At 40.4% G+C, this 14,369-nt stretch overlaps 2 protein-coding genes across 2 annotated transcripts; both read left to right on the forward strand.

Moving 5' to 3' along the window:
- Window positions 1–5,234: 5,234 nt before the first annotated feature.
- LOC126690771 (uncharacterized) lies at window positions 5,235–7,320 on the forward strand. Its single transcript, XM_050385899.1, has 4 exons — window positions 5,235–5,636; window positions 5,754–6,700; window positions 6,796–7,027; window positions 7,189–7,320. The coding sequence occupies exons 1-4, from the start codon at window positions 5,235–5,237 to the stop codon at window positions 7,318–7,320; spliced, it is 1,713 nt and encodes a 570-aa protein (XP_050241856.1).
- A 4,546-nt stretch (window positions 7,321–11,866) lies between these two features.
- LOC126691691 (60S ribosomal protein L35-like) lies at window positions 11,867–13,824 on the forward strand. The gene is made up of 4 exons (XM_050386789.1): window positions 11,867–11,999; window positions 12,167–12,302; window positions 12,378–12,534; window positions 13,530–13,824. The coding sequence occupies exons 1-4, from the start codon at window positions 11,996–11,998 to the stop codon at window positions 13,602–13,604; spliced, it is 372 nt and encodes a 123-aa protein (XP_050242746.1). The 5' UTR covers window positions 11,867–11,995; the 3' UTR covers window positions 13,605–13,824.
- Window positions 13,825–14,369: the final 545 nt, after the last annotated feature.

Below are 14,369 nucleotides of genomic sequence, written 5' to 3' on the forward strand. Positions count from 1 at the left end.
GTTCGTGATATTAGCATTTCTTGGTCGGTAAAAAGTGGGACCTGCGGTTGTTGCTGAAATCAAGGTTCAACAGTGTAGCTAAATAATTCTATGATACATATTCTATATCATTTTTATAATATTTTAAAAATAATTTATAAATAATTAGTTATTATTAATTTAAATTTAAATTTAGTACTGAAATTATTTTTTAACACAATAATAATAATCAATAATAACCTACCACTTAGAATTTATTATAAAAATATTATAAAAAATTTTATCTGCATCTCATTTCTCTTTTTGTATCTGAGGTTAATGCAGTTTGTTGTTTTTGAAACTAGAAGATTTAATTTAGCTCGTACCAGTTGCCATTTTCATGTCATCTTTATAGAAAATTTTTCAAGTTTACAAAATCTAAGAGGTACTCATAATTCTTTTTTGCTAAAGAAGCATAAATGATTCTTCTAAGCTTATCTTTTTTTTTTTTTTTTTTTTTTTTTTTTTTTTTTTTTTTACCTTAAGAGGTATTCATAATTATTTAATGAATAGTACTACATGTATTACAAGTTTTACTATATTAAATTTACAAATTGATGTGTTACTAATCATAATAATATAATATAAATATTCATTTATGATGTAGTTGAAACTCACTAATCATATTTATTAATAAAATTTGTAGTATCTTTAATATTTTTTTTATTTAATTATATTATTGTTTTTACAAAAAGTTATGTGCGTATATCGATACATGGATAATTTGGTCTTTGACACATAAAATAACTTGGTACACATGTACAGGACAAAGATAAATAATCACAAGGATAAAAAAAAAAAAAAAAAAAAAAAATGCATAGAAATCATTGGTCCAAGCAGAAAAACAATGGACAGACTTGTTTTATATTTGACAAGGGCCACAACCAACCAACTGTATCTTATACTACAACAACTTCATATTCTATTTTAGTAAAGCCAATAATATTTGCTACATCATTATTGAAAGGTTGCTTAGTTTGCAAACTTTTATTTTATACTTCGGTGGCATTAGTTACGCAGTGTTCCAACTACAATTTGTTAACAGCTAAATTTTAAAATACTTTGAACACATATAAATAAAAATAGCATGTAACTCACTTTTTTAGCAATATGTTTTTAAAACTACTATATTTTTTTTATATGGGTTAAAGTTATCTAGAAGGTCAGAACTCATTTTCAAATGAACTTAGTTAGGACTTGATGATGTCCAAAATCATCAGTATGTTGTTCGTCCAACGGAGCCAACGTCTTCTATATGTGTTTGCAAAATAAAAGAGAGATTTTGGTGGAGAAAACACTAGTGGGGTGTTTCCTTAAAAACTCTCAGATGATAAAGTCAGAAAGATAGCAGATAATTGAATAATTAGAGCTTCTTTTGGGTTTTTTAAGTGTATTTTGTGCATACCTTGCCTTTCTTTGCCTCATTCCATCTATGGTAGCTAAGCCTGATGGTGTCTAAAAAATAGCCAACTCCTTATTCGTCCATGGATGTCGTCCATAGAAAAGGTAAGTCGTCCTTAGTTCACAAGGCATAGACTACCCGCCTGTCGTCCGTGGAAACCTCTGGACGGCGTCTACTGACTGATGTACCATTTCTCGTCCAACAGCACTTAGGACAAGACCAAGGTAGTTTTGACATGAAAAGATAACCGCTGTAGCGGTTATCAAGTTGTACGCTCCGGACTCCGTGAAATAGGGGGAAGTTATCCAACGGATAACCGTTTCCTAAACTTATAAAAGGGGATGAATCTCTGACAAGAAAAGGCTAAGTATTTCTTCTTTCCAGACAAAATATTTCTTTAAGAGGAGAATTGCTAACTTCATCATCGAAGGGATTTTGACCGGCCAACCCCGGTCTCCTCTGATCTCTTATTTCTTATCTTTCAGGCCCTCAACACCATCGTGATCCGTGCCGTTCAACTAGCTGAATCCTTGATCGCTATCAGTTGGCGCCGTCTGTGGGAAGATTGTTTTACAATTTTCTTCTCTTTGACAAAAAGTTGATGGTACGGACCAGATCGAGGGCTACCAGCCCAGGCCGTCAGGGAAGCAGAGATGCTTCGAGCAACCCTCACTGCGACCGCCAATCTGCACCGGCCATGCAGACTTCATCTGTCCAACACGTACAATCCATGGCGGCTGCAATGGCGGAGTTAACTCGCCAGAACCAAGAGTTAAGAATGGAAATTAATTTAAGGAGGCAGACGCGTGAAGAACGTGAAGGTGAAGGACAAACGCAAAGTCATGATGACAGAGAGAACACTGAGATTGGAAGTCAGTTAAGAGGTACCACTTCACTAGCGGTGCCACATTTGAAGGAAGAGATGGACCAGATGAAAAGAGTTATGGAGGAAATGAAAGAGAATATGATAAGGATAAATCCTATAGAAGACCTGGTTCACCGAACTGATTCCCCATTTACGGCTTCCATCAACGGTCACCCTCTACCGTCAAAGTTTAAGCTGCCTTTTCTGGATTCGTACGATGGAACACGTGACCCGTTTGATCACATTGCTACCTTTAAGACCACCATGCATCTTCAAGGGGTTCTCGACGAAATAATGTGCAGAGCCTTCCCTACTACCCTCAAGGGCCCAGCACGGGTTTGGTTCAGCAAAATACCCCCGAATTCGGTGAGTTCTTTTGAAGAGTTGAGCAAGTTGTTTGTTAATAACTTCATAAGAGGACAAAGACACAAGTGTTCCTCGTCTAGTTTATTGACCATAGAGCAGGGAGAGAACGAGAGTCTACGGTCGTTCATCACCCGCTTCAACAGAGAAGCCCTGAGTGTGGACGAGGCAAATGATAAGCTCTTATTGGCGGCTTTCCATAATGGAGTGAATTCAGATTTGTTTATACATAAGCTCTATGAAAAAGAGCCACAGTCCATGGCTGAACTTGTCCATTCGGCCCAAAATTTTATGAATGCAAAAGACGCAATCATTGCTAAGAAGAGGAAGAGGTCTGAAAGGGTAGACGCAAATCCCAGTCGCCATTCGGAGCAAGGCCCTCGTCTAAAGAAGGGACGAATGGAAGAAAGAAAAGACCGAGACATTAAGAAGCCGGGCTCTTCAGCACGGAACCAACAGTATACCTCTTTGAACGTCCCACTTGAGCAGGTCCTTATGCAGATCAAGGATGATTCTTCCTTGAAGTGGCCGGAGAAAATGAGGGGAGATCCCAATAAACGCAATAGGAACAAGTACTATCGCTTCCATAGGGATCATGGTCATGATACGGACGAGTGTTTTGATTTAAAGTAGCAAATCGAAAATCTCATAAGGCAAGGGAAGCTGAGAAATTTCCTTGGACGAGATAACAGGGACGAGAAAATGAAAGGGAAAATGGAAGAATCATCACGACCACCGCTCGGAGAAATAAGAGTCATTATAGGGGGAAGTTCGACAGGCCAGTCATCCAAGTCCAAGAAAGCATACTTGAAGGTAGTGTAGAGTGTCCAGCTTTCTAGACGATCACCGAGAGCAAGGTCCACGGACAAAGCAGCGATCACCTTCACGGACGAAGATGTTGAGAGAATTCATCACCCCCATGATGATGCTCTCGTCATCACCTTAATGATTGCTGACTACACAACTAGAAGGGTGCTTGTAGACAACGGAAGCTCGGCGGACATTTTGTATTATCCAGCTTTTCGGCAAATGAGGTTAGGACGAGACTGGCTCCGTCTAGTGAACTCCCCCCTAGTAGGTTTTGGTGGAATGAAGGTACAACCCGTGGGTACTATTTTCTTATCAGTGGTAGTGGGGGCATACCCACGACAAATCACCAAGGATTTGAACTTCCTTATGGTAGATTGTCCGTCCTCCTATAACGCCATAATTGGAAGACCAACTTTGAATAGTTGGAAGGCCGTTACCTCTACTTACCACCTATCAGTTAAGTTTCCAACAGAACACGGAGTAGGGCAGGTACAAGGGGATCAACTGGCAGCAAGAGAATGTTACTTGGCCATGTTGGCCATGGATGAGCAAATTCAAGTCATGAATATTGAAGAAAGGAGAATGGGAGCAGAGTCTACCGAAGCATTAGAAGACATTTCTCTGGACGAAGAGAACCCTGAGAAGCGTACCAGGGTTGGAGCAGATCTAGAAGAGAAGATTAAGGAGGACCTTGTCCACTTTTTGAAGAAAAATATTGATGTGTTTGCATGGAGTCATGAGGACATGCCGGGTATAGACCCTAGTGTCATTACCCATCGTCTGAATGTATGCCCTTCCACCAAGCCAGTGCGGCAAAAGAAGAGGGTGTTTGCCCCTGAGAGAAATGATGCTATCAAAGACGAAGTTCAAAAGCTGATGGGGGCGAGGTTTATTCGGGAAGTGTACTACCCGGATTGGTTGGCAAATGTTGTAATGGTCAAGAAGGCAAATGGTAAGTGGAGAATGTGCGTGGATTTTACCGACTTAAACAAGGCTTGCCCGAAAGATAGTTATTCGCTGCCACGCATTGATTAATTGGTGGACTCAACTACAGGCCACAAGTTGCTTAGTTTCATGGACGCTTTTTCTGGATACAATCAAATAAGGATGGACGAGGCGGACCAGGAGAAAACATCCTCTGTCACTAGTCAAGGCTTATTTTGTTATAAGGTGATGTCATTCGGCTTAAAGAATGCAGGGGCCACGTATCAGAGATTGGTCAATCACATGTTTCGACAGCAAATTGGGCGGAATATGGAAGTCTATATAGACGACATGCTAGTAAAGAGGCAGGACGAAGGAATGCATCTAGACGACCTGCAGGAGACATTTGACACACTGAGACAGTATCACATGAAGCTGAATCCTAGTAAATGTGCTTTCGGAGTATCATCAGGGAAATTCCTTGGCTTTATGGTCTCCCAAAGGGGAATTGAAGCGAATCCTGATAAAATTCAAGTAATACTGGACATGAAGCCTCCGCAGAATACCAAGGAGATCCAATCCCTTACTGGATGAGTCGTTGCACTCAACAGATTTGTCTCTAAAGCCACTGACAAATGTTTGCCATTTTTTAAAGTTCTTAGAAAAGCATTCGAATGGACCGACGAGTGTCAGAGAGCTTTTAAGGATCTGAAGGCATACCTTACCAAGTCTCCATTGTTGAGTCCGTCAATAGTGGAAAAGGAATTATACTTATACTTGGCGGTAACCCCGTATGCCGTGAGTTCAGCACTGATAAGAGAAGAAGGTAAAGTGCAAAGACCCGTGTACTATATGAGTAAGGCATTGAGGGGAGTGGAAGGACGGTATCCACAAATGGAGAGGTTAGCCTTCGCATTGATCACCGCTTCCAGGAAACTAAGGCACTATTTCCAGGCCCATGTCATTAATGTCATAACGGATCATCCTCTCAAGAAGGCGATGAACAAACTGGAAGCTGCTGGACAATTGATTCAGTGGGCCGTCAAACTCAGTGAATTTGACATCAGATATCAACCAAAGCATGCCATAAAAGCTCAAACATTAGCAAATTTCATTGCGAAATTTACCCCAAGTCATGATGAGACAGAAGGCAGTGACAGATGGGTCGTCCATGTGGATGGATCATCTATAAAGTATGCAGGTGGAATTGGTGTGGTTTTACAATCCCCAGAAGGAGACAAATTGAGGCAAAAGGTTCGTCTATAGTACCAAGCAACTAACAATGAAGTTGAGTATGAAACCCTTCTCAAAGCGCTAGAATTGGCTAAGTCTGTGGAAGCCAAGTCTATACTCGTCCTGGGAGATTCTCAGTTGGTCATGAGGCAAGTAAATGGAATGTACGAAGCAAAGGAGGAACGGATGAGGAAATATCTTAGTAGGGTGATGCGCCTAATGAAGAGATTTGAAAAAGCTGAATTCGTTCAAATCCCGAGGGAGGAAAACGTGGAAGCTGATACTATAGCGAAAGAAGCCTCAGCAAATGAATCTGTGGACAAATCTGATGAAATTCAGTACATGCCAAGCATAGATATTCCGGAAGTACAACAGGTGGAAAATAGAGGAAATTGGATGACCTCGATTATATCATACCTGAAAGACGGACAGCTACTAGAAGAGAAAGACGAAGCAAGGAAGCTGAGGGTGAGATCGGCTAGATACGTACTTCTGAACGAAGTGTTATACAAGAGGGGCTTTTCTCAACCTTATCTTAGGTGCTTGATTCCGGACGAAGCAAACTACGTACTGAGGGAAGTTCATGAAGGAGCATGTGGCAATCATTCAGGAGCCAGGTCCCTTGTCTACAAGGTCGTCCGTGCAGGGTATTACTGGCCGAATATGCAAGCTGATGATAAAGCGTACGTCAAGGTCTGCGACCAATGTCAACGATTTAGCAACGTCCCTAGACAACCGTCAGAGTACCTCACCCCGATGATGGCACCGTGGCCCTTCGCGCAATGGGGACTAGATATTTTGGGTCCCTTTCCTCAGGGCATAAGGCAGATGAAATTTCTAGTTGTGGGCATCGATTACTTCACAAAATGGGTGGAAGCTGAACCGTTGGCAACAATCACACAACAAAATGTTAAGCATTTCGTGTGGAAGAACATTGTGTGTAGATTCGGAGTACCCAAGGTATTGGTATCTGATAACGGACAACAGTTTGACAACGCACTCTTTAGGGACTTCTGCGCACACTTCGGAATACGAATCACTATTCTTCACCCGCTCATCCTTAAGCAAATGGCCAAGCTGAAGTGGTAAACCGATCCTTGTTGAAAATCATCAAGACCCGGCTAGAGGGGGCAAAGGGGTTATGGCCAGATGAGTTGCCTGGTGTTCTATGGGCCTACAGGACGACGGTGAGAAACCCTACGGGGGAAACTCCTTTCAAGCTAGCTTATGGAAGCGAAGCAGTCATACCTGCAGAAGTACATATGGTTAATCACAAGGTGATGATGTATCAAGATAAGGACAATGAGGAGCAGCTCCGTCTGAACCTTGACCTAGTAGACGAGGTAAGGGCAGATGCAGAATACAGGACAGCAAAGTACAAGAACCTCATGGCTAGGCAATATGATGCAATGGTGAAACCAAGGCATTTCAACATAGGAGATCTCGTCCTGAGAAAGGTCTCTTTGGCAACCAAGAACCCAGCACATGGGAAATTGGGCCCGAATTGGGAAGGACCCTATAGAGTTATCAACTGTAAAAGGCAAGGATCTTACTACTTGGAGGCCCTGGACAGGAGGAAACTGGAGCACCCTTGGAACGTGGAGCACTTAAGGAGGTACTATCAGTAAAAGTCAGCCTAGACAGAAGTATGGCCATGGACGAGGCTGGACCTTGTCTGCAGACTTATGATTCTACTTATATTTAATGTTGCTTGTGTTTGGAACTACTATTTTACTATTTATGTTGTGGTGTTTATGGATGAAGTTATGGAGCTTGTACTTAATAAAAAAGAAAGGCACAAATATATGTATATACCTTATCTGTAAACAATATTTATGTTATGTACAAAGTATTGTGTAAATTCCTAGTCTCCATGCTATTTTTGTTTGAACTAACCCACCACAAGGCTGAAAAGCCCAAGACAAGGAAACTTTCCGGACGCAAGGATATAACTTCAACAAACAAGGGAAATGTATGCACGCCCAAGTGTAGACGAGAAAATTTTCCTTGAAATGACACGTCCATAAAACATTCGTCCCTGAAATAGACGGGATGGAAAATAGTACGTCCACACACGGACGAACAATACTACGTCCACAAAGCTCACCTGAAACAACGGATGAGATTTACACGTCCACACATGGACGGATACATGCAAAGACGATGTTTTGGTTTATTAACCAAGAACGTTCCAGAGCAATTAAGCTTATGGACGAATGTAAAGTCTTGCATTAGAGAAATAATAAAAAAAGAGGCGAAGTTTCAAGACGGGTGATGTTGATACTTGGGATTTCACCAAGACGAGTAGAAAGTTCCAAGCACTTCATAAGATCACCCTCATGGACGAGTAGAAATTTTAAAACAAAAGCATAACTTTCGTCCTTGATATAACAAAAAAGAAAACACAATTGTTTAAAGGATGGACGACCAACGTCCAAACACCCTCAAGTTACATGATAACTCGTCCTGAAACTAAGGACGAGATAAATAGAAAGTTACATCAAGTCTTAAAAAGAACAAAAAAAGAGCATCAGGCTGGTGGGGTTCTGCTCGCCCTGGAGTGGCTGGGTTGTAGCATCATCCTTCACATTAACATCTTCTGAGCTCGTCTGGAGGAGGGAGCTGGTAGGAGCACCACTAAGATTGAGCTTGATAGAGCTGAAATCAATGTTGGGGAAGTTCTTCACGGCGTCCATCCTGAAGTCCTCAAACCCAGCTGCATAGTTGGTATCTAGCAGATCAGTGAATTGCTTGGACGCCTTGAACTCTGCAATTGCGTCTTCCTTCGCCTTCTTGAGAAGATCACTCAGCTCGTCGTTCTTCTTTTGCAAGTGATCAAGACGAGCGTCCTTCTCCACCATATCATTCTTTAGCTCTACAATCTGATTTTGCAGCTCCTTTGCCCCTTCATTGGCCTTAGCAGCTGCCTCAGCCCACCGCTTGCTATCGTCCTTCACCTCCTTGATTCTCTTCTCTAACAGGACCCTCATCTTGTCCAGATCAGTTGCTTGCTTGGACGCAGCGATGAACTTAGACATGGCTTGAATTGTGGTTTAGTTAGGAAGTTTAAAAAGGAGAGACGAGACACAAAATAAAATAAAAATAAAAATACATACCTTGAAAAGATCATGAACCCCAGAATGCTCGAAGTCCTTCAGAGACATGTTATAACAGGCAGACATGTCTGCATCAGTCACAACCATCCTAAATCTTTCCCAAGCCAGATCCTCGTTCCCAATGAGGTATTGAGGTGCTTGGGGAGAAGGCTGAGACGTGGACGGCGCCTTGACTGTGGACGGGACTTGCATGGGTGAATCTTTGGGCTCAGAGTCAAGGATCTGGACGTCTTTAGACTCATGAATAGGAATAGGCGTAGGTTGAACGTCTTTGGGCTTGGACGACTTATGCTTGACCTTTTTCTCCCTGCGCCTGCTGGGAAGATTCCCCAGGTCAACTCCCAGTGACAAGTTTTTTCTTTTCTCACCTACGGACGGGTGAGACTGAGGTGGTGCGTCCTGCCCAGCGACAGCAGCCTAGTCCAAAACTTCTTTACCCTTGTTTTCCTTCATTGTAGCTATTCCTGAAAAGAAAGGTGTTAAAAAAAAAGAAAGAAAGGAAGAAAGGGAAACAATTATACGGACTTATGTCTACGAATGGTGAGCTCATGTGCGAGGGCTTCACTGGACGGGTTGGGACCCAAACCCCAGGTGGCAAGACGTTGGAGGCTTACCAAAGAATGGAAAGCCCTATCAGTGTATAGACGAACCTTTTGAATTCTTTCAATATGAAACCTGCCTAAGTGAGGTCATCCAGCACCTGCAAAAATAAAAAAATAAATAATAATAATTATTATTATATAGCCGTCTACAAAGGTAATTACAACACAGTAAAATGACAAACACAAGCATACCTTCAGGACGAAGGTTCCCTAACTCTCCTGTGTAGGGAGGAAATGGGTCTTGAGAAACCTCGAGCGGGCGTCCAGCCTAGAAACCTGAGACGAAGAAGAACTCCGTCTTCCAATTCCTATCCGAGGAAACTATGGACTTGATCAATCTATAATCCTTCCCTCTGGCTGTGAATTGATAAAAGTCAAGGGACTGATTGATCTCAGAAGGCTTGTAACAGTAGAGGAACTCGTCCACAGTCAGAGGAGGGTTCCCCTCAAATACCTCCCTCCACAAAACTTGCATGGAGACGATTAACCTCCACGCATTGGGGTTAAGCTGACAAACACCTATACCTAACCTAGTGAGTAATTCTCTGGCAAAAGCATTTAAAGGTAACCTAAGTCCACCTAAAAGATAGGCTTCGTAAATACCTACCCCAAAACGTGGTTGACAACACCACTCCCCACGAACTGCTAACCTAGGGTTGAGGTCGTCTGGGATTTGGTACCATTTTTTAAGCAAATCTAATCTCCTATCATCCGTCTTGGATTCTATTCCTATGGCACAACTATATACTACCTCAACCTCGTCTTGAATTGTGGACGAGGGGGCACTTGTACCCGCCTAGGATCCAGACTCACTCCTCATCTTGAGTCCTTGGAAAACCTCTAAAGGTACCCCAGGGACGCCGGACACATACTCGTCCGTGGTGTTTCCTCCACTTCTAGTACTGTTATTACTACTATCACTAGAGCCACTAAAACTACTTGGGTCATGATACTCGTCTATGACTTTGCCCAAACTATTACTAGACGAGGAAAGAACGGTCTCAGACATTTTAGGAAAACTTAAAATCTGAGAACGAGGAGTAAAGAAATACCTGAAATCTAGACGAGGAAACTAAGGACGAGACGATACTTCTAGACGAGGCGCTAAGACGAGGATGCTCAGGGAAGGAAATCTCAGAAATGTGAAGGGCACTGGAGGAATTCTACTATTTATAGGCTGTAAACTTTGGGATGTGAAACGACGCAGCCAACCAAAGTGCGACACGTGGCATAAAGTATACATTTTGTAAATTGCCTAAATTATCCTTGAGACGACCCATGGACAAGGGGGCAACTGATGGTGTCTAAAAAATAGCCAACTCCTTATTCATCCATGGATGTCGTCCATAGAAAAGGTAAGTCGTCCTTAATTCACAAGGCATAGACTACCCGCCTGTCGTCCGTGGAAACCTCTGGACGGCGTCTACTGACTGATGTACCATTTCTCGTCCAACAGCACTTAGGACGAGACCAAGGTAGTTTTGACATGAAAAGATAACCGCTGTAGCGGTTATCAAGTTGTACGCTCCGGACTCCGTGAAATAGGGGGAAGTTATCCAACGGATAACCGTTTCCTAAACCTATAAAAAGGGATGAATCTCCGACAAGAAAAGGCTAAGTATTTCTTCTTTCCAAACAAAATATTTCTTTAAGAGGAGAATTGCTAACTTCATCATCGAAGGGATTTTGACCGGCCAACCCCGGTCTCCTCTGATCTCTTATTTCTTATCTTTTAGGCCCTCAACACCATCGTGATCTGTGTCGTTCAACTAACTGAATCCTTGATCGCTATCAAAGCCTTTTATGATTTGCTTTATTACGTCATTGATTGGGCTTTATTGCCTCTACAACGTATCAGGTGATTGAATCGACCATCTTTAATAATCATTGACTACAAAACCAGCTGGAGGTTTTGTCAGTTACTGGTGTACTTAAGTTCGTATTAATGTCCATTTGTTATTATTTGGACGAATTATTTTCTGATTTATCAGGACTCATGCATGTAAAACCTTCATCTACTCATTTTTCACACTTAAAAACAAAATAAACAAATAAATTTACAAATTATATCCTATAACTTTGATTCGTTTTCAAACTTTTTTTTTTTAAAAAAAGAAGAGAATTGCTTTCAATTGAATCCTTGAAATTACATCCTTTAACTTTTTTTATATTATTTTTTTAGTGTAGTTATGTTGTCTTAGTTTCATCAAATCTCACTGTTAGTATTGGACTACATTGGAAACAAATGAAAGTTAATGAACTGACATCAATTAAAAATAACTTAAAAGACTGAATTGAAACCATATCAAATTAGAATGTATAATTCATAATTTAATCTAAAAAAAAAAAAAAAAATTGAAAGGCAAGCTATGGGTTGGCCCATTCAGTCAGTCGAGGCCCAAACAGTTCTATTTTAGCAGCCCAATCAATGAATTTTGTTGATGGCCACTGAAGCCCGAACCCAGTTAACACTTTTTGTCCCGAGTCCAATTAACATAAATTGAATAAAGCCCAGTAGCTAGAACAAGGCCCACAAAGTCATCACACAAGGCTTAAAGCACTACAAGCTCTCTCTGCCTCTCTCTGCCTCCTTTCATTTCAGATTTCTAGGGTTTTTCATTCAGAGAGCAACGAGGAACCGAAGCCGCCGCGTTATCTCACAATGGGTAAGAGACACACAGAGAAAAGAAAAAAAAAAAGAAAAAGAAAAAAAGATCCTTAAAACTATTTGATGTTTTATTATTAATCCTTAGTATTTGTTAATGTATGTTTTGTTTCGTGGTTCGATTTTGATCTGAATTTACCTGATTGATTGAAAATGTTGTTGTTTTAGCGAGGATCAAAGTACACGAGTTGAGGAACAAGACAAAGGCAGAGCTGCTGGCTCAGTTGAAGGACCTCAAAGCTGAGCTCGCTCTTCTCCGTGTCGCTAAGGTCACTGGTGGTGCACCCAACAAGCTCTCCAAGATGTACAAACTCTCTCTCTCTCTCTCTCTCTTGTGTATACAAAATACTCATAGTTTTGTGATTGTGTGTGTGTGCAGAAAGGTAGTGAGGCTTGGAATAGCGCAAGTGTTGACAGTGATATCGCAGAAGCAGAAATCAGCTCTTAGGGAGGTCTACAAGAACAAGAAATACATCCCTCTCGATCTTCGTCCCAAGAAAACCCGTGCTATCCGCAGACGCCTCACCAAGAAACAGGTCATTATTTGTAATCTATGCCTTTTTCTTTTTTCTTTTTTTTTTTTTTTTCTTTTTTTTTTAAATTTTATATAATTGTTGATATAACTTTTCTTTGAATTTAGTTTGGTGCTTTTTTGGTGGTTACTTCAATTAATATAAGGTTGATGTTGTTGAATGTTGGGATGGACTAATGGAAAATGATGGGTTTGTGAATATTATTGTGAATTTAGTATATCAATAGATGAGATATAGTAATTGGTTGCAATGGCTTTTGAGGTGACACTAGGAGAAAAAGAAATGAGGGATTTTAGTGAGTGGAACCGTGTTCATGTTTAATTTAATGGAAACTTCACCCTATGTAAAAGCAATGGTAACGAAGCATGTTAGGAACAAGCGTTGTTCACCTACTTTTCTAATGTCGTTATGTTTTCACCCCATCCATTTGTTTGAAATTTTATTTGCTTCTTGGATTTGGAGTTATCTAACCATATGTCCTCTCCATTTGAAGTGAAATTGACACAGTCCATTTCATGGTTAAGACTTCAATTTTGTATCTGTCACCACATCTTTTTTTTTTAAATGATACAATCTTAGACTTGTAATACTTAATCTCAAGCATAAAATGGATTCATTTCAAATGAAGAGAGAATGTACAGAAAAGGATGGATTTGTAAAATCGGTTAATGTATATGGGAAACTTCTACAATGATAGAAATACTTGATTGTTATCTTGCTGTACCTGATAGATTGATGGTAAAATCTTGGTTCTTATCCGCATGTTGAATTTCAAATGAAGTTTCATGAACTTTTTAAGTAACAAGCTTATTTAAAAGAAATCTGTAGCTATTGGTAATTTAAGAACCTAAAAAATTTCTATGCATTTCCAGTACCATGATTTCACATAACCATAAAATCCAATCTATTGGAAAGCCTTTTCCTGTTTGCTTGCTCTACTTGGGGTGATAGATGTTCTAGATCTTATATTGTATTCCTTTTTCCTTGTATTCATGCAGGCATCTTTGAAGACAGAACGTGAGAAGAAGAAGGAGATGTACTTTCCATTGAGGAAGTATGCTATCAAAGTGTAGGCTAGGCCTCTAGGGTCTACTTTTCCTAATTTTCATTATGGACATGTTACCTTTTTTTTTTTTTTTTTTTTTTTTTCTTCTGAATTTGCCATTAGTTGCAGCCATGCAGGCAGCATTTTTGTTTATCTTGTATTGGGTTTGAACCATCTAGCTTGAAGTTTTAAACATGAGATTGTTTTTCACTCATCTTTCTGTAATTTTATCTTTGATTTCTCCTGTATGATGTCTGTTCTAGGCCCATGCTTTGGTTTGATGAGAGGGTAGATAGGGGGCAAACCCTCAACCCCTTTTCTTGGAAACCCCTAGTTCGTCACCCCATCATACATTCCTTGCCTTAGGTGAAATGATCAATTTTGCCTGTCGTGTTATTTTGTGGCAAGATTTGATGTCAATTTGCTGCTTAGAATTCAGCTTGTTTGCTGCCTTTGAATTTGGTATGCTGGAAAATTGTTTACTGTACATGTTACTAAGCTGCTAGGTAGTATAATGGAAGATGCTCAATTTTGATTATTTTCCTTTCCTTAATACACTATTAAACACAAATTTGATCCAGGATTTTTCAAATTAGAATAGAAAATGTTCCTAGCAGGTAAACAAAAGAATACTTCATCTAGGCCTTTCCCAAAGTGTGATGGGAATTGAATCTATAATTCCCAGAACATGTGAGAAGCAAAAATAGAGAACACGCAAAGAATAACCACGACACATTTACATGGTTCAACACTTGGGCTATGTTCACAGTGTTGCAATGATTTTCTCTACGTA

This window comes from Quercus robur, chromosome 7 (genome assembly GCF_932294415.1).
Source record: "Quercus robur chromosome 7, dhQueRobu3.1, whole genome shotgun sequence".
NCBI classification, from domain to species: domain Eukaryota; kingdom Viridiplantae; phylum Streptophyta; class Magnoliopsida; order Fagales; family Fagaceae; genus Quercus; species Quercus robur.